The sequence below is a fragment of the Muscardinus avellanarius genome (genome assembly GCF_963383645.1).
Source record: "Muscardinus avellanarius genome assembly, chromosome: 19".
Lineage (NCBI taxonomy): Eukaryota > Metazoa > Chordata > Mammalia > Rodentia > Gliridae > Muscardinus > Muscardinus avellanarius.
The window spans coordinates 30,431,354-30,450,481 of NC_137805.1; the positions used below are offsets into that span (position 1 = coordinate 30,431,354).

Genomic DNA, 19,128 nt, shown 5'->3' on the forward strand with positions numbered 1-19,128 from the left:
CAAGGTCATTAGGGCAGAAAGACCCCGCTCAGTTGCAGTGAGCAGGAAGGCACCATAAGGTGGCGCCAGAATCCAGCCAAGGGAGCGCCTCTCCACCAGAGCGCAGCCCCACGGCAGGTCTAGATGCTGCCCCTTTTCGCCAAGGAGCGGCTCCAGGTTTTCATTCCCAGCAAGTGCTCCTGGAACCGGAGGCCCTCTCCCAGCACCCCAAGGCAGGCCCCTCTCACGTTACCTGTCCAGGCTGCAGGGGGCACTTGTGGGGACTCCGGCGTCCTCCTTGATGGGGCCATCTCTTTCCTCCTCAGCCTCATCCTTTACCCACTGGTGGCTGGAGAAGAACTCCTTGCATTTCCCATTGTGCGGCTCCAGGATTCGCTTTGGCGGCCGGGGAGGGGGGGGCACGTGCTCAGGCGGGGGCTCCAGGTCTTCGTGGGAGAGCTCCTTCCACTGGTCCTTGAGAGCAGGGAGGAAGGCATTGTGTTCACCCTGGCTGCCCAGAGGGTGGGCTCCACGTGCCTCTAGAGCAGGGACGGCCAGGCGAGGGCCGGCTTCAGGTCTCCAGCCACAGTCCAAGGGCAAACACCTGGGTGAGCTGGTCTGTCTTCCTATCAGTGCTCCCTGGGTGAGCACTTCAAAGGCACAATTTGGAACAGAGTGAACATTTTTGGCAACTTTTTTTTGTATGTGTGTGGGGTATGGGGGATCGAACCCAGAGGCATTCTACCTCCAATTAAATTTTTTATTTTGGAAGAGGGTCTTACTAGGTTGCTGAGAAGTTTGTTACATTGCTGAAGATGGTCTGGAACTTGAGATCCTCCTGCCTCAGCCTGCCCAGTACTGGGATTCTAGGTGTGGCCACCATACCTAGTACATTTCAGCAACTTTCTAGCTATCTTATTTCCTCTGATACCTGACAGTGTAAAACAGTGGCTTTTGAAACAGACCGCCTCCTTCAACAACAAAATGAGGCGGGGGTGCAGCTCAGTGAACGCATGCCCAGTATGCCCAGGGCTCTGGGCTCTATCCCCCGCCTTGGAAAAGAGAGAAATGACCAAAGCAGGAACCACCACGCCTGGGCGTAGCCACGGCCAAGCTGACCTGCACGGAGGAGTCTCCCATGATGAATCTGGCGCCTTCGATCACGGCCAGATAGGAGAAACGCAGCTGGTCAGCCGTCTGGATCAGCCCCATCCGGAACTTCCTCATCTCCAGCAGCACTTTCTTGATGTCCACAGAAGAAGGGTCTTTCCTTTTGTCCATCTGAAAGCCAGGGAGCAGGCGCGGTCAGCAGCCCGCCCTCCAGCCATGCAGGAAGAGGGCTGTTCTGGCTTCTACCTAGGAAAGCCCATGCGGGTGGAGGGGAGGAGGCGCTCTGGGCTCTCCCTGGATGCGCACGAAAGCTGGGAGCATCCTGTGTGGACGAGGCCAGTCCCTGGGAGGAGTGAGGGGCGGTCGGTGCCCCCAAGCAGCACCCAGCACGGCCGGCGACTGCTGGGAGCTGCGGGCTGGCAGGTGGGCGGGCACGGGGAAGGAGGGCCAGCTCCTGTGCCCGGGGTCCCCAGGCTCCTCACCAGCAGGAGGCAGGTGTCCGCCAGGCAGAAGGTCCCCGACCTGCCGATGCCCGCGCTGCAGTGCACCACCACCGGGCCATGCTCCGGGCTCAGCGAGCCCGACTCGCGGACTTTGAAAAGAAAGTTCAGGAACGAGGCTGGTGATTCTGGGACTCCGAAGTCAGGCCATGTCGTATAGTGGAAGTGTAAGATCTCACGAGTTTCTTGACTCTGAAAGAGAGAAAGACTCATGGCAACGCTAAGAGCCATCTGTACAGAAATCACAAATGCCGAGCACACAGGAGGCCCTTGGCTCGTCCGATGCAGGAGCGGTGACCGAGGTGCTCCCAGCAGCTCCTCCTCGGCCCCACCTGCCCCCCACCTCTCCCTGCCTCTGTGCCACGCTGCTGGGATGGCAACGCAGTCATGCGGCTGGATGTCTCGGAGGACTGTCATTCTCGAGGAAAAGCCACTTCAGCCTCCAAAGACTGGCAGGGCCGCATGTGGCTCTGCCCCAGCTGAAGAGGCCCATGGTGAGGAGGGCGACGGGAGCCGTGGCAGCCAGGGATACTGTCCAGCCTCCAGCCAGGGCCTCCCAGATTCCAGACCAGGAGACTGAGGCTCAAGAGAAGAGCCATGCCCACAGGCTGTGGTGGGAGGCCCAGGGGCTCTGGTCCCAGAGTGCCTCCCCTGTGTCAGAGCAGAAGCAAGAGCTCTGCAGCGTTTCCAGCTCAGCCTCCTCCTCCAGCCGGCCAGCGCTGTGACTGCAGGCTGGTCTCCCCGGGAGGCGGCTCGGCAGCCTTGAGGTCCCTGCCGCGCGCTGGGGCCGAGCCCGGCGTGCTGGGAGGCAGCAGTGGTGAAATGATTCAAGCCAGGGCCCAGCGGACAGTCAGCCCCCGGGCCAGGCGCCATGAGCTCCTGCCCCACAGCTCGCGGCCTCCCGCTCTCAGCAGCAACGCTCAGCTCGGCCAGCCTGGCTGCAGCGCAGGCACGCCGGTGCACGTTAGGAAAACCCAGTTACCAGAACAAGCCCACCTCTGTCACTAGAAAATGACCTCTCCATAACTGCAGTGGCACTAAGATATACCGCTTCCATTTTGGGGTAAGAAAAGCACTTCAAATACGGTCTAAACACCGAGTAAGAAGAAAGCATGTAAAAAACCCACCTTTTCATTGTCCTTGTAAAGGCGTGGTCACTCCTGGGCTCCTCTCCCCACCTGCCGCTCGTCCCCAGCCCCAGCCTTAGCCCGCTCGGCCAGGAGGCCTGGGCTCAGGAAGTCCTTTCTGTTTTCATTTTCTTTTTGTGCAGTGGTGGGTCTAGAACCCGGGACCTCACATATGCTGAGCAAGGGCCCTAACCACCAAGCTACATCCCAACTTCTTTTTTTTTTAAGACAAGGTCTTGCTGAGTTGCTCAGGCTGGCCTCAAACTTGTGATTTTCCTGCCTCAGCTCCCACGTACCTGGTATGAGACGTGTGCCCTGCCCCTGGTGAGGAGACGGTCGCTGGAGTAAGCAGATCCTAACATTAAAACCCAGGCCTGCTGTACTTCCTGACAACCAACAGGCACAAAGAGCTTGCATTCCATTTGAACTGCTTTCTCAACAAGCAGGAGCAGCTTTCTGGAGGCTACCAGAAGCTTCTCTTAACATCAGGCGTGCAGATGTGTGAGAGTACTGCCAAGGGGCTCCTCCGAGCGCCCTCCCTCCCCCGCAGGCACAGCGCTCCCTGAGCGAGGGGGTGCCCAGGACCCTCCTGCCTGGCACGCTGGCCACGGCGCTGTCCTTGGTGCCGGGCCGCCCTGCGCGCCGCCCTGGTCGCCTCGCCCAGCTGCCCCTGGCGGAGGCGCGGGCGGGCGCACCCCGCTTACCGTGAGGTTTTCCAGTTCTAACTGCCGCACCGTGTAGTATGACTTGATATCTTCAGAGATCAATGTCAACTTCAGATTTGTATCTTCGAAGATCATCTCCTTCTCTTCTTTTTGGGGCCAATACTGTGCACATTTTAACTAGGGGAGGAAATAACACTGGCTTACTGTGAGCAGCCACTCTTTCCTGGGATGAGGGTCTGGGAGGCGTCCCACAAGCTTCGTGACAAGCCTGGGCCCAGGGTTCTCTGAACGTGGACGCCATGGTCACCTGCCTCTCAGGGAGACCGAGGCACAGCCAGCTGCACGAAAGGCCCTGCTTCTCCAAACGCCCGCACGCACCACACATCACCAAGCTGCCCAGCCACAGGAGACCCCTCACCCCACCCGAAAGCAAGGGGGCAGGCCGGAGGATCGCACTTCAGAAAGGCCTAAGGCTGGAAAGGCCGTGCACCACCCAGAGAGGGAGGTGTGGGCGTGCGTGGGGCCTTTCATTTTGGTTTGATTCAGTTCAGAAAATACTTGCGAGTTCTAATTTGATAACTGCAGAAACTACTCAATGATCTTGATTTATTTATTTTTTAATTTTAATTTAATTTTATTTTTTGGTACTGGGGATGGAACCCCAAACCTCCCAGTTATACCCCAACCCGGTTTATTCCTTATAGTCAAACAGGGTCTGAGTAGGCTGCCAAGGTTGACTTTACACCTGACCCTCCTGTCAGCCTCCCAAATACTGGGATCACAAGCATGTGCCACCATGCCCAGCTATGATCTTGATTTAAATGTTGACTGTTAAGGTTTTAAGACAGGGGAATTAAGTAAGATTTGGTTTTACCTAAAGTTTTAAGAAAGGGAATTTAATTCAAACTCAGTGGAACTTTGCTTGAACTAAGTTTCTATGCCAGTTACTCGGACATTCTGCATGTGGATGACTGTTCTGGACAAAACCAGGAGGTGAGCAGGGGCCGAGGTCCCGAGCCCGAGGAACCCGGCCCCTCAGGCCCCTCACTGTAACAAAGTGGCCACGTGCAAACAGCTCTTGAGAAATGGCACTTGGAATCCACGTGCACTGACTGCTGGGTACTGCCACAGGCCAAGGAGGCGTGGAGGGAGAAGGGAGCCATTGAGGAGGCCCTGTCTGCAAGGAGAGACTGTCGTGGCCAGCAGTGGCAGGGCAGTGTTCTGAATGCATGTGGGAATTCGGAGGTCACAGGACAGAGCCTGGGCAGCGGGGAGCAGCAGGCCTGAGGGGCTCCTGGGCAGGGCTGTAAAGGCCCAGAGCCTGGGAAGTTGCGGGAAGGGGGACCAAGGGAGACCCAGCGCACCTTCATTCTGGTGTCAGCCTGTGACACTGTCTGGGGACAGAGTGAGCCTGGTGGCTCTTGAGGGTGAAGACAGAGCCATGGTGCCTATTGGTTCTGCTCTACCAAGGCTGCGAGCTGCCCTCAGAGCAAAGCACTAAAGCAGCAAGCTGGGAAGAGCCGGGTGCGGGGCCAGCAGGCGGCTTCAGCACCCCACGACAGATGCCACCAGGGCCTTCTCAGAGCCTGGACGTAACCGGTTTGGAAGGCTCAGCCAGCTTCACTCACGTCACCTCTCCGCGTGGGTGAAGAGCTACCAAAGCCAAGCCCGGGGGACCCCGGGGCCAGCATGGTGACCCCGCTTTGCAGGACTTGGGCGCTAACCACGCGGTGAGCCCCGCAGAGCAGGGAGAGTGGGCATCTGTCACTGTGTGGGGCACAGGTGGACGCTAGTGACCGAGACCCCGGGGCAGAGGACTGGTGGTTCAAGAGGACTGGAGGTGGGTTCAAGGCCACCATGGAGAGAAGAGAAACACAGAACGGCCATCACCAAGAGGCAGCAGCGGCAAGCTTTGTGCAGGAGCAGGGCAGAGCAGCTACTCGCCTCTGACCCCGTGTGGCAAAGCGCGCACTCTATGAAGTCTAAGGAATCCTTATAACCTGGGGAGCAACTAAGACCGCAGAGGAATCCTGGCACACAACCAAGAGTCCACTGAGTACTCAGTTAAGGACTCGCAGTGCACCTCCAGAAACATGGTCCACTTCCTGCCGTATCCTGCAGACTTTTTTTTTTTTTTTTGGTGGTCCTGGGGATGGAACCCAGGGGCTTTTGCCAGGCTACACTCCCAGACCGATTTTATACTTTATTTGGAAACAGAGTCTCTTAAGCCAGCTGAGGCTGGCTTCGAACCTGCGCGATCCTCCTGTCTCAGCCTCCCAAGCGCGGGGATTACAAGCGTGCGCCACCACGCCTGGCTCAACATTTTTGTTTAAAATGCAAAATAAACCAAAAAATTAGAGTGATCATTCCTTGTTATCCTACCACTGGTGCATGCCTTGAGCAGGAGGCTGGCTTCTGTGAGAAAGCGGCCAGGCCATCGGGGACTCAGACCAGACCCAGCCTGTGCTGGCCGGGCAGCACACAGGTCCGTGGCCGCGCCTGTGTGCCGTGTGCCTGCGGTCAGCAGGAGCCGCTCTCTCCACCGGGGAGGCAGATGTGGGCAGAGTCCTTGGAGCCCTCCAAAGCAAACGGCTAGGCCTCTTAAGGAGAACTTGAGAAAGCCATCTTTGTGACTCAGATCAACAATTTGTTTTCCCAAAGAACTATTAACTGGGAGAACTAAATGTGCAGGGCCCAAGTGCCTTGTGGCAAGGCGGTCTCGGGCGCAAAGCCACCTGCTATCGGCAGCGGCTTCCGCAGGGCTCCAGGGAGAGGCGGGCCAGGCTAGGGAAGGGAGAGCTAGCCTTGCCAGCTTGCCACCCGTCCACACAGTCCTGGTCCCAAGCCTCACACGCCGGCACCCATGGCGGCACGTCTAGGGACAATTTAAAAACCGAACAAGACCTTCGGGCACGCGGACGCCCAGCCTGCACACACGGCAGTCTTTGCATAATGGGTTTCAGTAAGCACGAGGTCCCGAAAGGCAACAGGCAAGTTTGCCAAACGCAAAAGGGGAGCATCCTATGGTTTCTGGTGAACAAAGAAACCAGAGAGGGAATGTGCGCGGAGCAGAGGCTGGCTCACTGGAGGCCGCGCGGAGATGCATTACTAGCTGAGCGGAGCCACAGACCGCACTTGCCCGCCTGCCCAGCCCGCCTGCCCAGCCCGCCCAGCCCAGCCCACCCAGCCCGCCTGCGAGCCATGACGCTGCTGCAGAACTGGAAACGTCGCTCCCACAGAGACCGTGAGAACCCCAGGCCGTGCACTGCCTACACGCATGCTCGATGGACCCTGAGTGAAATGGAAGAGTTATAAAGAGAAGCCAGGACTACTGCCACGTCTTCCAGTAGGCTGCCATAACCCATCGGCCACGTTTCTTCATGGCCAGCAACAGTGACCCTGGGCAAAGGCGGTGCCGGTGGACTGTGGCCTACTCCTGGTCGGCCTGGGGGAGACCGTGGAGAGCAGGACCTGGTGACAAACGTGGGCCTGTGGCCCTGACACCGCCCTTGTTGTAGAGACGACGGCGGCGAAAGCCGACACAAGCTAACAGAGGGAGGCTTTGGTGGGACCTTTGCCAACAAACAAATGAGTAAAAGGGAAACCCTGGCCTCCCTGATGGCTCTGAATAACTGTCCTGATTTGAAATGACCAGCATCGCCCAGGGCCGAGGTTCTCAGCCCAGCGTTCTGTCCACCGGGACACCAGGCGAGGGCGCAGGCCGGGTGGGAAGGTGTCTAACCTGCTGGGCGGGTGCTCCTGGCCTAGAAGCTGAGGCCAGAGATGCTGCTGACACCCTAAAGTACACAGGTTGGCCCGACCCAAGCCAGGGTGGACGCCTGGAGAGAGCCTGGCCGGCACGTCGCACTTCCCTTGGGCAGAGCGCCCCGGAAACCTAACGGTTTGTCTCTTCAAAACTGCTGACGAGGGGTGGAGGACGGGGGCTTGCTTCACATCTGTAGCTTTACGTATTACTAATCAAGCCATGGAAGCAGAAAGAAAGAGAAAATCAAAACCACTTTCACTGAAGAAGTATTTCCCAAGGTGCGATGCATAACTGCGTCAGCTGGACGTGCGGGCAGGCGCCTCCTCTGCTCCTGCGGAGCCAACAACACGCTCACGCTTCACAAGAGCAGGCAGGGCGAGGCGGGGCAGGAGGCCGAGGGCCGGGAAGGTCGGCGCTCTGCCGGGGCTGCCACGCTCCCTAGTGCCTCTGGCACCTGCAGTCCTCACCCCAGTGCCAGGCTGTGCTTCCTTCGGAGGGGGGCTTCTCTGGAGCCCTCCGGCCGGTCCTCCGGCAAGCCCAAAGCGGCCAGGACAGCTGTGAGTGCGGCCCCCAGCTGGGCCCCAGGACCCGGCGAGGCCTGGGCACATCAGTTCCCTGCTCGTGTACACGATCCCAGCGCGTCTTCTCCTCAGGGAGAAGACGCTGGGGAGGCCTACAGTGCCGGCCCTGGGGGCTCCAGAGGTGGGGGCCTGGCCGCTCTCAGCCAGCCTGGGACCCGCGCACAAAGCCAGTCTTAGAGAAGACGGAGGGGCAATCCTGGGAGCAAGGAAGGCAGCGGAGCGTGCAGGAGTGACCTCGGGCAGCAACCTGAGGAGGGCAGACATGGGCAGAGGGTGGGCACTGCGACGCACGGCCCAGCCCAAAGACCACGGTGAGCAATCAGCAGAGTCGGCCCTGGCTAGAGCTGGGACAGCAGGGAGGGGCAGCTCCCAGGCCAGAGGCAGGCGCTCCGTAAGTGGCAACATGGCCGAGAGGCGGGCCGCAGGAGGGCTTCCTTGGGAAGGCTACAGAGAGTGAGAGAGACCATTGGGGAAGTGTGAATAGACAGAGCGGCAGGCTGACAGGCAGGGTGGTGCTTCAAGAGTTGCAAGGGCGCCAGGCGTGGTGGCGCACGCTTGTCATCCCCTGCTTGGGAGGTGGAGACAGGAGGATCGCGCTGGTTCGGAGCCAGCTGCGCTGGCTTAAGAGACCCTGTTTCCACATAAAAAGGTAAAAAAATAGGTCTGGGAGTGTAGCCCGTGGGAGTGTATCCCGGAGGTAGAAGGGCTTCCAGGAACCCCAGTACCACCAAAAAAATAAAAGAGTTGCAAGGGAGCGGGCGTGGTGGTACATGCCTGCCACCTGGGAGGCTGAGGCAGGAAGACTGGTTCAAGGCCAGCCCCAGCAATTAGCAAGACCCTGTTTTCAAATAAAAAGGGCTGAGGGGCAGGATGCACCTGGGCTCAAGCTCCATACTACCACCAAAGAAAAAGAGGAGGCCCCAGCAGGCAGTATCCGGGCTTGGCAGTGCCACCTCTGCCTGTCAACAGGGCACACTTGGCCGGCGAAGGCGCAGAGCAGCGGAGGCGCGCTGAGCAGACGCAGTCGGTATGCTCTAGAAGGCTGCTTTTCAAGAACAGCTGTGCTGCTCGACCCAGACACTGGCAGCCCAGAGGCCGGGCAGAGCCGGCCCCTGCAGCCAGCCACAGGCGAGGTCAAAGGCTGCCCACTTCCTCTCCCTCTTGGCTTGCTCCGACACGGGTGTATTTATATAATGCTCCTTCAACTTTTATAAGTAAATTAGATACCATCTAAAGGAAACAAACGCAACTAAAAAAGAAGGAAATTGAGGCGCAAGTGCGCACAGGGAGGTGCCGGAGGGACGCAGGCGCCACTTACCGACCCTTTCTCCATCACTCGGTTGAGCATGACCACGCCCCTGCTCTTCTGCTCCCACACCATCTCCCAGAAGTGCCCACACGTATTGGGCAGAGGGCCCTGCAACACACGAGATGCACAGTGTGTGACCGCAAACGGACGCGTCAGCAGGAGGCGCCCTGGCCACGGCGGGCGTGGCCGCAGCTGCGCTTCCTGCCCTGTGGCGAGAGGTCGTTTCTGAGGTCGGTGCAGGCAGCCAGCGAGGGCGTCACGGGCGGGGCGCCGCCCAGGCAGTATGTGGTGACCGACTGAGACTCTGGTCACTAATCCTGTGTCCCGGGGCAGCCACTTTACCACTCGGTGCCTCAGTTTCCCCTTTTATCCCACTTGGCTAAAAGCCGTGCCTGCCCACACGGTTAAGAAAACTGTTTCTATCGATGTATGTAAAGAACTTAGCATGGTGCTTGGAACACAGCAACCTCACAGTAAGTGCTCCCATCTCACTACTAATGATGACGAATCTGACCAGACAGCCTTCATCCTGGTCCAAGCACCACAGAAATGTGGACACCCAGATGGCCGCTCAGGTGGGGGCACGGTGAGGGTCCCCGAGCGCTCAGCCCCCGGCCGCCCAGGCACTGGCTGGAGCTGTCAGCGAAGCGGGCCACCACAGCTGCAGTATCTGTGGCCCCCCTGTTGCCCCCACCCAGTTAAAGGATTAAAGGATTACAGGATCCAAGCCAGCTCAGGCCTAGGGGTCACACACTAAGCGCAGCTGACTGCAGAGGTGCAGGGGAGCCTTGGGCGCCACTCTCCACTCCTCCCCACCTCTGACTTCAGCAGACAGGTACACGGGCTTGTACTATCTGCATCAAGAGGTGACACTGAAGTTCTAAAACGAGAGGGGTTCTCTTGGTTTTGTGGCTTAGAAAATGTTTCAGTCTAGGAATACCACCAAACAGGGCCAGTCTGTCTGATACCTTTTGAAAATCCCAGGACAAAGAAAATATACGCAGCTCGCCGGCATCCAGGTGCTACTGTACAAAATGGACAGTGCGCTGCGGCTCCAAGCACAGCGCTCCATTTTAAGTGCTCCACTTACTGGGCGCGGTGGGCACGCTTGTAATCCCGGCATTCGGGAGCCTGAGACGGGAGGATCGCGGTTTGCGGTCAGCCTCAGCTACTTAGAGAGGCCCCTTGCAACTCAGTGAGACCCTGTTTCAAAATAAAGAACAAAAAATAGGGCTGGGATGCCAGGCGCGATGGCGCACGCTTGCCATCCCCGCGCTTGGGAGGCAGAGACAGGAGGATCGCGCACGTTCGAAGCCAGCCGCACGCTGGCTTAGGAGACCCTGTCTCCAAATATAAAATGTAAAAATAGGTCTGGAAGTGTAGCCCGGAGGTAGAAGGGCTTCCAGGAACCCCAGTACCACCAAAAAAAAAAAAAAAAAAAAAAAAAAAAAAAAAAGTCTGGGGGTATAGCTCGGAGGTTGAATGCCCCTGGGTTTCATCCCTAGTACTGCAAATAAATAAGTAAACGAATAAATAAATAAATGCTCTACTTGCCATTACATAGCTGCACTTGGGGCTTACAGGGCTTCCTGACCTTGGAAATGTAACTTCTCTAAAAAGAGAAGTTCACAAAGAAGTTCCACTGCCTCCGCCTCAGCCCCCCCCCCCTCCGCCCCTGGGTCAACAGGCCCTGGAGGCCCTGGCTGCAGCCCGGGGCTGGCCGGGCAGGCCTGAGCTCGCCCAGCCCTGCGGTCGACTTGGGGAGCTGGGATGTTCAAAATCACCCTGCAGCCTACACCGTATTAGACTGATAAGCGGATAGGAAATGAGGAGATGAAAATAAGGATGAACAACAAAACAAACAAGACACTTAGGGCGTGTGGACCAACCTGTGGGTGACAGGTTAAGACAGGAGAACATCAATTAAAAAGAAGGTTCCGCCAGGCGCGGTGGGCACGCTTGTCATCCCCGCGCTTGGGAGGCGAGACAGGAGGATCACACAGGTTCGAAGCCAGCCTCGCTGGCTTAAGAGACCCTGTTTCCAAATAAAAAAAATATAAAGCCGGGCATGGTGGCGCACGCTTGTAATCCCCGCGCTTGGGAGGCTGAGACAGGAGGATCGCGCAGGTTCGAAGCAAGCCCCGCGCGCTGGCTTAGGAGACCCTGTTTCCAAATAAAAATGCAAAAATAGGTTTGGGAGTGTAGCCCAGAGGTAGAAGGGCTTCCAGGAACCCCAGTACCACCAAAAAAATAAAAAAATAAAAAATAAATAAAAAAAATAAAAATAGGTCTGGGAGTGTAGCCCGGAGGTAGAAGGGTTCCATCCCCAGTACCACCAAAGAAAAAAAAAAGAAAAAAAAAAGGTTCCATGCTGGGTGGTGGCCACACTTGTAATCCCAGCATTTGTGAGGCTGAGACAGGAAGATCTGGGGTCACAGACAGCCTCAGCTACTTAGGCCCGCTGCAACTTAGTGAGATCCTGTTTCAAAATAAAGAATGAAAAAAGGACTGTGGGTGTAGCTCAGAGGTAGAATGCCCCTGGGTTCCAGCCCTAGCATGAGCACAAGAGAAAAAGAGAGAGAGAGACAGAGACAGAGACAGACAGGGTTCCAGCCTTTTTCCCGACTATTCGTGGTCTTTTGGTCATATAATATTAAGTGCTTAGGAGAGGTTCAATGAATTACTAAACCACTTTCATGATTTCTTTCCCCTAACGATGCCAAAAGTCAGCAGGAATTTCAGGTGACTTTCACGCTGGTTCACAAACTCTAACGCTGCTTTCTTGGGGCCAAAGAACAGGCCCGTGGTGGGCATTCCGGCGGCTCCCTAGACCTGGTGCCGGTCCAGTGCTGGTCCCTGAGATCACCACTGGAGTGCTTGATGCAGAGGGGAAGGCCTGGAATGGCACAGGTCCAGGCCTCTCCCGCCTCGGCCCCCACCCACAGCCACTAGCAACTCAGCACTGACCATGTACTCTGGTTCCCAGGAACCATTCCACAGCTCTCAGCTGACTCCTGCTGTGACCAGATGGAATCTTTAAAGAAAGATTTTTTAATTTCTTTCTTTGCTTTTTGGTTCATTAAAAACCTGAGCTTGTGAGCAACATGGCAGAATGTGTGAGGTGCAAACAGTCTAAAGCTCTTAAGCCTACACTGAAACCCGCGCACAATCTCCTTACCTGGGTGAGAATGTAACTCCTTTGGGCTTCTTCCATCTTTATCAAGCTAGCATTGATGTAGTCATTGTCTTCTTGATGTAACTTAATCCGACTATGGTCAACTAGAAGGCAAACCAGAATTCAGGTTAATCCTGAGGGTTGAAACATCTCTATGCCATGTATGTCTCTATCAACTCCAATTACCGCCTTGCCACAAAAGCAGCGTTTCCCAGGGCCTTCCCTCCCCACGCTGGCTAATGGTGCAGGTTGGCACTGCTCTTTCTGCCCAGCAGGACAGTCCTGAGTGGGGCTAGGGACAGGAGAGAAGGACAGAGGTGCCGGTGTGGTGGGCACGGCCCACATAGCTGACCTGCGCTTAGTGGAGGGACCACCGCCTGCCTTGTGCCCGGCGGGCGCAGCCATGCTACAGCCCGATGCTGGGACCAGGAGCCTGCTGCTGAGTCACCCAGGAAAGCTACCAGCCTGCTGCACTCGGCTTCGGCTGGCAGGAGAGTGATTCATCACACAAGATCAAGGCTTTAAGAAGAAAAGGGAGGGGGCTTTGGTCTTTGTTGAATGTTCCAGAAACTGAAACCTGACCCCATCTACAGTGGTGGAAACACAAGCCATTACGTTAAATCTCTAATGCCCTTATTAGAGCAAAAGATCAAGTCATAAACCTCTGGCTATCACTGATTTACTGCCACACCCTGGGGCTAAAGACTCCTGACTGCAAGGTCCTGCAGCCCAAACAGAGGCCGGCGGGGTGGCACTCACAGGGGCTGCCATCCCGGTACCTGGCGGGGGTGGCACTCATAGGGGCTGCTGTCCCAGAACCTGGCGGGGGGTGGAACTCACAGGGGCTGCTGTCCCGGAACCTGGCGGGGAGTGGCACTCACAGGAGCTGCCGCCCCGGTACCTGGCGGGGGTGGCACTCACAGGGGCTGCCGCCCCGGTACCTGGCAGGGTGGCACTCACAGGGGCTGCCGCCCCGGTACCTGGCGGGGGGTGGAACTCACAGGGGCTGCTGTCCCGGAACCTGGCGGGGGGTGGAACTCACAGGAGCTGCCGCCCCGGTACCTGGCGGGGGTGGCACTCACAGGGGCTGCCGCCCTGGTACCTGGCGGGGGTGGTACTTACAGGGGCTGACATCCCGGTACCTATTGCGGTTTTTGTTCCTGGGGAGCTTGGCCACTCTGCACGGGAAGTCACTGGCTTCAAGGCGAATGTCCTGCAAAAAGGGAGAAAGAGTTCTCTTTTGAAGTCTCTGGCATCAGGCAAATCGTTCAGACATTTAACTGAGTGCCGGCTCCGTGCCAGGCACCAAGGGCAGAGGCAGAGACCGAGGCCGGGCAGCGTGTGGGGGGGCAGGGGGTGATTCTGAGGTGTGTGCAGGGTCCGGGAGGCAAGCGAGAGGAACCAGCACAGCCCGGAGCAGAGGCAGAGACAGAAGGGGCACATCCCACTCAGGAGCACAGCGCGGCAAGGCAAGCCCAGAATGTGTGGGGGCAGCCGGGAGCAACAGACAGATGGCGGAGGACAGGCGGGCAGAGGACAGGCGGGCAGGCCCAGCTGCGAGGGCCTGGAGGCTACCCTGGAACAAAGGCTCAGCTGAAGGGGAACCTGGCCCCGCCCACGCTCCACCTGCTCTCCTAAGAGGAGGTGAGCAAACCCATCACCCTGCATTAGCAGAGAAGCCCCTCTGCCTCCCACTGGCAGACCACAGGCCCCTAGCTCGGCTTTCTCCTAAAACACCCCGTAGTCAGTCAGCAATCTTTTTAAAGACAAGCAACACCCAACAATGTGAATGTCCCAAGACTGCATGTCTAGAATGGTTAAAATTGTAAATTTTGTGTTTTGCAGATCGTAGCACAACTTAAAAACACAGGCAAACATACAAGGGAAAAGAGGACAGACAGTGGCAACAGAATCCTGGAAGCTGGAAATCCGCCCAGCCAGTGGCTTGGCAGACCTGAGAGAGCCAGCCATAAACCAGCCACGGGGAAGCCCAGCGGTCCCTGCGCTCAGCTCAGCGGAGGGAGGGACGAGGAAAGGGCTCCCAGGAAGGGAGCAGGGGCGGCTGGGCTGCCTGAGAAGGAGTGCTGCAGGCGATTCACACTTTTGCAGAAATCTGGAGTTCTGCTTTCTGTTAAGAATAAATCAGAAGGTATAGTGGAAAGTGTAAATGTTAGGTGTATGACATACAAGCAGAACACCAGAACCTGCAGCCTCTCTCCTCCTGCCTCTCCCACAGGCAGGAGGCACAGCGCTCTCTAGGTGATCTGACCAGACAAGAGGAAAGACCAAAGGCACCACACTGAAAATCTCAGGGACAGAACCGTGTCCACAGCCCCTTACCCCTGCCCGGGGCTCTCCCCCTGCCCAGGAGCCACTACCCCCCATCACACATGGGCACCACTGGTGACAAGACGCAGGAAGGTGAGCAAAAAAGCAAAAGCTCCTTGGATGAGACAAACTGCAGAGAATGGAAACATTTGAAATATGCATTACTTGCCGGGATTACTTGTAATCCCTGCGCTTGGGAGGCGGAGACAGGAGGATCACACAGGTTCGAAGCCAGCCCAAATAAAATATAAAAAATGGTGGCACATGCTTGTAATCCCCGTGCTTGGGAGGCTGAGACAGGAGGATCACACAGGTTTGAAGCCAGCCTCAGATACTTAGTGAGGCTCTCAGCAACTTAGTGAGACCCTGTTTCCAAATAAAAATATAAAATGGGTCTGGGAGTATAGCCCGGAGGTAGAAAGCCCCTGGGTTCCACTCCCAGTACTACCAAAAAAAAAAAAGTATATATATATACATATATGACTGGGAGTGTAGCCTGGAAGTAAAAGGGTTTCCAAGAACCCCAGTACCCAGTACCACCATAAAGAAATAAATAAATAAATAAGGAACATATATGAACAAAAATATGTCTTGGAACTTAAAAGCAAGATAGCAAAAAAAAAAAAAAAAAAAAGACAAGTTCAGCCTAAGAGTCAGATAAACGTAGAAGAATCTCTCCAGAAAGTAAAGCTAAAACCGAGTAAGTGAACCCAAATCAAAATACAAGCAGACATCGAAACGCTTTCAAGGCAGCTCCAGGCAATCGAGCGCTCATCAGGCAACAAGAACAGACTCACTCTAAGGCACATTAATGCACAATTCCAAAACCCTGTGGACACAGAATAGTCAAGAGTTTCTGAAGAGAAAAATAAACTTTACTTTCAATGGAAAAGATAATTAGAATGGCCTCAGATTTTGCGAGAACACTGAAACCTGGCTTACTATAGAGAAATGCCTTCAAGCTTAAGAAAAACAATTTTCAATTTGGAATTCTATACCCAGCTCAACAGTCAGCAAATTAGAAGAGTGAATAAGAACATTCCCTGATAAGCAGGGTCTCACGAACATTAGCGCACATTCCCTTCCTCGCATGCCTTCCACCTGAGTGAAGAAATAACCAAGGAAGAGGACCAGTGGAGGGAGGAGACGACACAACGTAAGGACCGGGACAAAAGACCCACGGAAACCGTGGAAACTGACAGTTTTCTGCAGTTCTACTCAGGAGACACAAGTGTCCACAACATGCCTTCTTCTGCCACATTAGCCATGACCAATGAGACGACTAGGAAGAAATGAGAAGACCGGAATCGAGGAAGCAGGGATTTTAGTTGAGAAGAAATGAAAAGGAAGGCTCAAGACGACCGCAGCGAGTAACAGGCCTACACCCACACACAGATACCCAGCGGCAGAAGCCTCCGTCCCGCTTGGATATCCCCACAAAACACATGAAACTGAGAGTGCCCGAACTCCGTCTGGCACGGCAGCCACCTGCCACAGGCCGCCAGTCTGCAGAGACTCTCAGCCAAGTGTGAAATGCACACTGGGAGTTGAAAACTTAGTGCAAGAAGGAAAGGAATAAAATTATCTGTAATGTTTCAAATACTGATCATTTTTTTTGTACTGGAGGTATCTAGGGGCATTCTAACTCTGAGCTACACCCCCGGTCCTATTTTACTTTTTATTTTGAAACAATGTCTTGTTAAGTTGCCCGGGCTGGCCTTGAACTTGTGATCTCGTGCTTCAGCCTCCAGAGTGGCTAGGATTTAAGAACTGTGCCACCAGAGGTGACTGCAACCCATTCAATTATGGCAGTCTGCCTCTCCTTTCAGTTCTCAATTTCTGCTTCATTTATTGGAAGTTTTGTTTTCGGGTGCATATGCATCTAATAGTAATGTCTTCTTGATGGAGCAATCCCTCATAATTATAAATAATTCTTGGCTTATCTCTTATAATATCCCTGACTCTCAGTTCTTTGCTCTTTTATTAGTGTGTGTAGTGTGCACAGCATATTTTTCTATCCTTCTACCTATCTTTGATATATCAATGCCATACTTTTTAAAGTTAAATTCTTGCAGACAGCATATAATTTGGTCAGACTTTTAAAATCTAACACGACAATATTCACATCTATGCCATTTACATTTAGTGCAATTCTGACAGAGTTGGATTTAAGTCTGTCTCTCGTCTTGCTGGCTGTTCCGTCATGGTGCACCTGGTCCTGTGCCTTCTCCCCTCTCCTCCCTGTCTTGGCACTCCATCTTATGCCCACGGTTGGCAGTTGGGCTCATCCCTGGTTTTTCTGTAGTTCTACAAGGTTTACAATATGCATTTTTTAAGTGGTACTGGGGACTGAATCAAGGCGCATTCTACCTCTGCGCTACACTTCCCCAGCCCTATTTTATGTTCTTTGTTCTGAAACAGGGTCTCGCTAAGTCACAGGGGCCCTCACTAAGCGGTGGAGGCTGGCAGCGAACCTGTGATCCTCCTGCCCCACTGGCTTTACAAGCATGTGCCAGCTTTACAGTATGTATTTCACGTACGCACCGCCTTCTAATACTATCAGACTTTACCGATGGAGGAAGAGGACGATTCTCTCCCCACTTACCCTCTGTGCCGCCATTACCTTACATTTAGCTTCTTCTAGGCCATAAATGCCACACTGTGTTTTCATTTCTGCTGTAAAACTTCTCTCTTAATTTTTAAAAGAGAAAAATGTATTTTGCATGGATGCACATGTATGCCATTTTGGGCGTTCCTCACTGATTTGCAGAGATCAAGTTTTCATATTTTATTGCATCTCTTTTGCTCCAAGGACTTCCTTTGATATATCTCTGCTAATCAGCTGACCACAAAGACTCTCAGCCATTCTTCCAAAGTTTGTATTTTTACTTTTTTTTTTTTGGTGTGAGTTGTGTGTGTGGTGCTGGGGATGGAACCCAGGGGCATTCTACCTCTGAGCTATACCCTCAACCCAATTTTTTATTCTTTATTTTGAAATAGGGTCTCATTAAGTTGTAGAAAGCTTCACTGAGTAGCTGAGGCTGGCCATGAACCCAGATCCTCCTGTCTCAGCCTCCCAAATGCTGGGATTACAAGCGTGCACCGCCACACCCGGCTTTTACTTCATTTTTGAAAGACAGTTTCACTGGATATATGGTGAGTTTTTTCAACATTTTCAAAACACCATTCAAAACCAAAAGGAAACAACAAACTTACCATGAAACAGGTTCTAGAAACGTCCCCATAAACAAAAACACTGACCATGTCAGAAATCACTCAATATGTATCCCAGCATTCCAGAGGTGGATCACACCAAACTAGAAATCTTGCCGTGGGAAACTAAAGATACCAACAGACATACTATTTCCCTTCCTCCTCTTTTCCTTAGCCCCTCTGCACTGGCTTTTCAAGAGCCTGCGTGCTCTTGGTTGGTGGAGATGTCATCTGCAGTCGATGTCACGTGTGTGCTCTCCTAGACACTAAGCCTGACTGCTCCAGAAGCGGGCTGCGTGCTTATGTTTGGTTGAAGATTACAGGTAAACAGCTCAACTTTCACAGGCATCAGACACCCAAAGAGATCGGAATCAACTCCATGATTCGTATTTTCATGAGAAAAACACCAAGTTCTTCTAAAGTTATGATGAGCTGGGCTATTTCGTTCAACCCTCGATCAGGTTCAAGCAAACCTCTGCTGGGCAGGCGCTCTCAAGAGGCAGGAGTGCGGGGCCAGGGCCACGTGCCCTGAAGGGGCAGGCCTGGTTTCCCATCATCCTCCACTCGCTGGATGCACGTGGCTCCAGCCAATGAGAAGGGGCGACCTACTAAGGACACTCTAGGGATAAAAGGCAGCGGGTCCAAGTGAATTAACTTTTACATTTATTTAGGAAAGCTCATTATCATTCAAACAGCTCTCAAACCTAATTAGGCAGAAAGCCAATCCTGGGAGACAAGCTGACAGTTTCTCAGTCTGAAGCTTCTATTTCTCTGGGAATGCACAGAGGAGGCGGCGCGGCCTCGCAGAAACATTTTTGTGATGAGCACTTTGTTAAGTGAAGCCCGACGGTATCCTCCGTAACAGCCTGCTCTCCAGTTCCACAGCTAGGTGGATGCTGTTGCCTGACTTAGGGGTAGTTCCAAAGGCTTCCGGAGTGTGAGTCCTCAACCCTGCCCAACAAGCCTCAATTGCACAGAAGAGCCAGCCCAGAGGAAGCGCCGGCCACCCCACGTCTCTGCCGCTGCAGAATGGACGTTCTTGGAGTTCCTGTTTGATTTTGGCAGTTGGCTCACCTGGTCTCCTGACAGGACAGTGACTAAGGCATGGACTCATCGCAGGAAGGGTTACTTTTTCTTGTCATTTTTTTAGTGCTTGAGATTGAACCCAGAGGCATTCTACCTCTGACACCCCCAGTCCTGTGTTTTAAATTTTTGTTTTGAAACAGGGTCTCGCTAGGTTGATGAGAGTCTCGCTAATTGTGGAGGTTGGCCGAGAACCTGCGATCCTGTCTCAGCCTCCCAAGAACTGGGATTATAAGCATGTATCACCAGGCTAAGAACGGGTTACTCATGAATGGTCTGACAATGATCTCAT

The 19,128-nt window shown here is 54.4% G+C and overlaps 1 protein-coding gene across 1 annotated transcript in view; it reads right to left on the minus strand.

Annotated features, from left to right (window-relative positions):
• Positions 1-19,128, minus strand: part of PTPN1 (protein tyrosine phosphatase non-receptor type 1) — a gene marked incomplete at both ends in the record, with an annotated part of 57,931 nt that overhangs the window by 995 nt on the left and 37,808 nt on the right. The window contains 7 exons of the mRNA XM_080716250.1: positions 233-453; positions 1,099-1,260; positions 1,572-1,781; positions 3,421-3,558; positions 9,047-9,145; positions 12,216-12,316; positions 13,335-13,425. Of these exons, the coding sequence (XP_080572376.1) occupies positions 233-453; positions 1,099-1,260; positions 1,572-1,781; positions 3,421-3,558; positions 9,047-9,145; positions 12,216-12,316; positions 13,335-13,425 (1,022 nt within the window). The remainder of the gene's footprint in view (positions 1-232; positions 454-1,098; positions 1,261-1,571; positions 1,782-3,420; positions 3,559-9,046; positions 9,146-12,215; positions 12,317-13,334; positions 13,426-19,128) is intronic.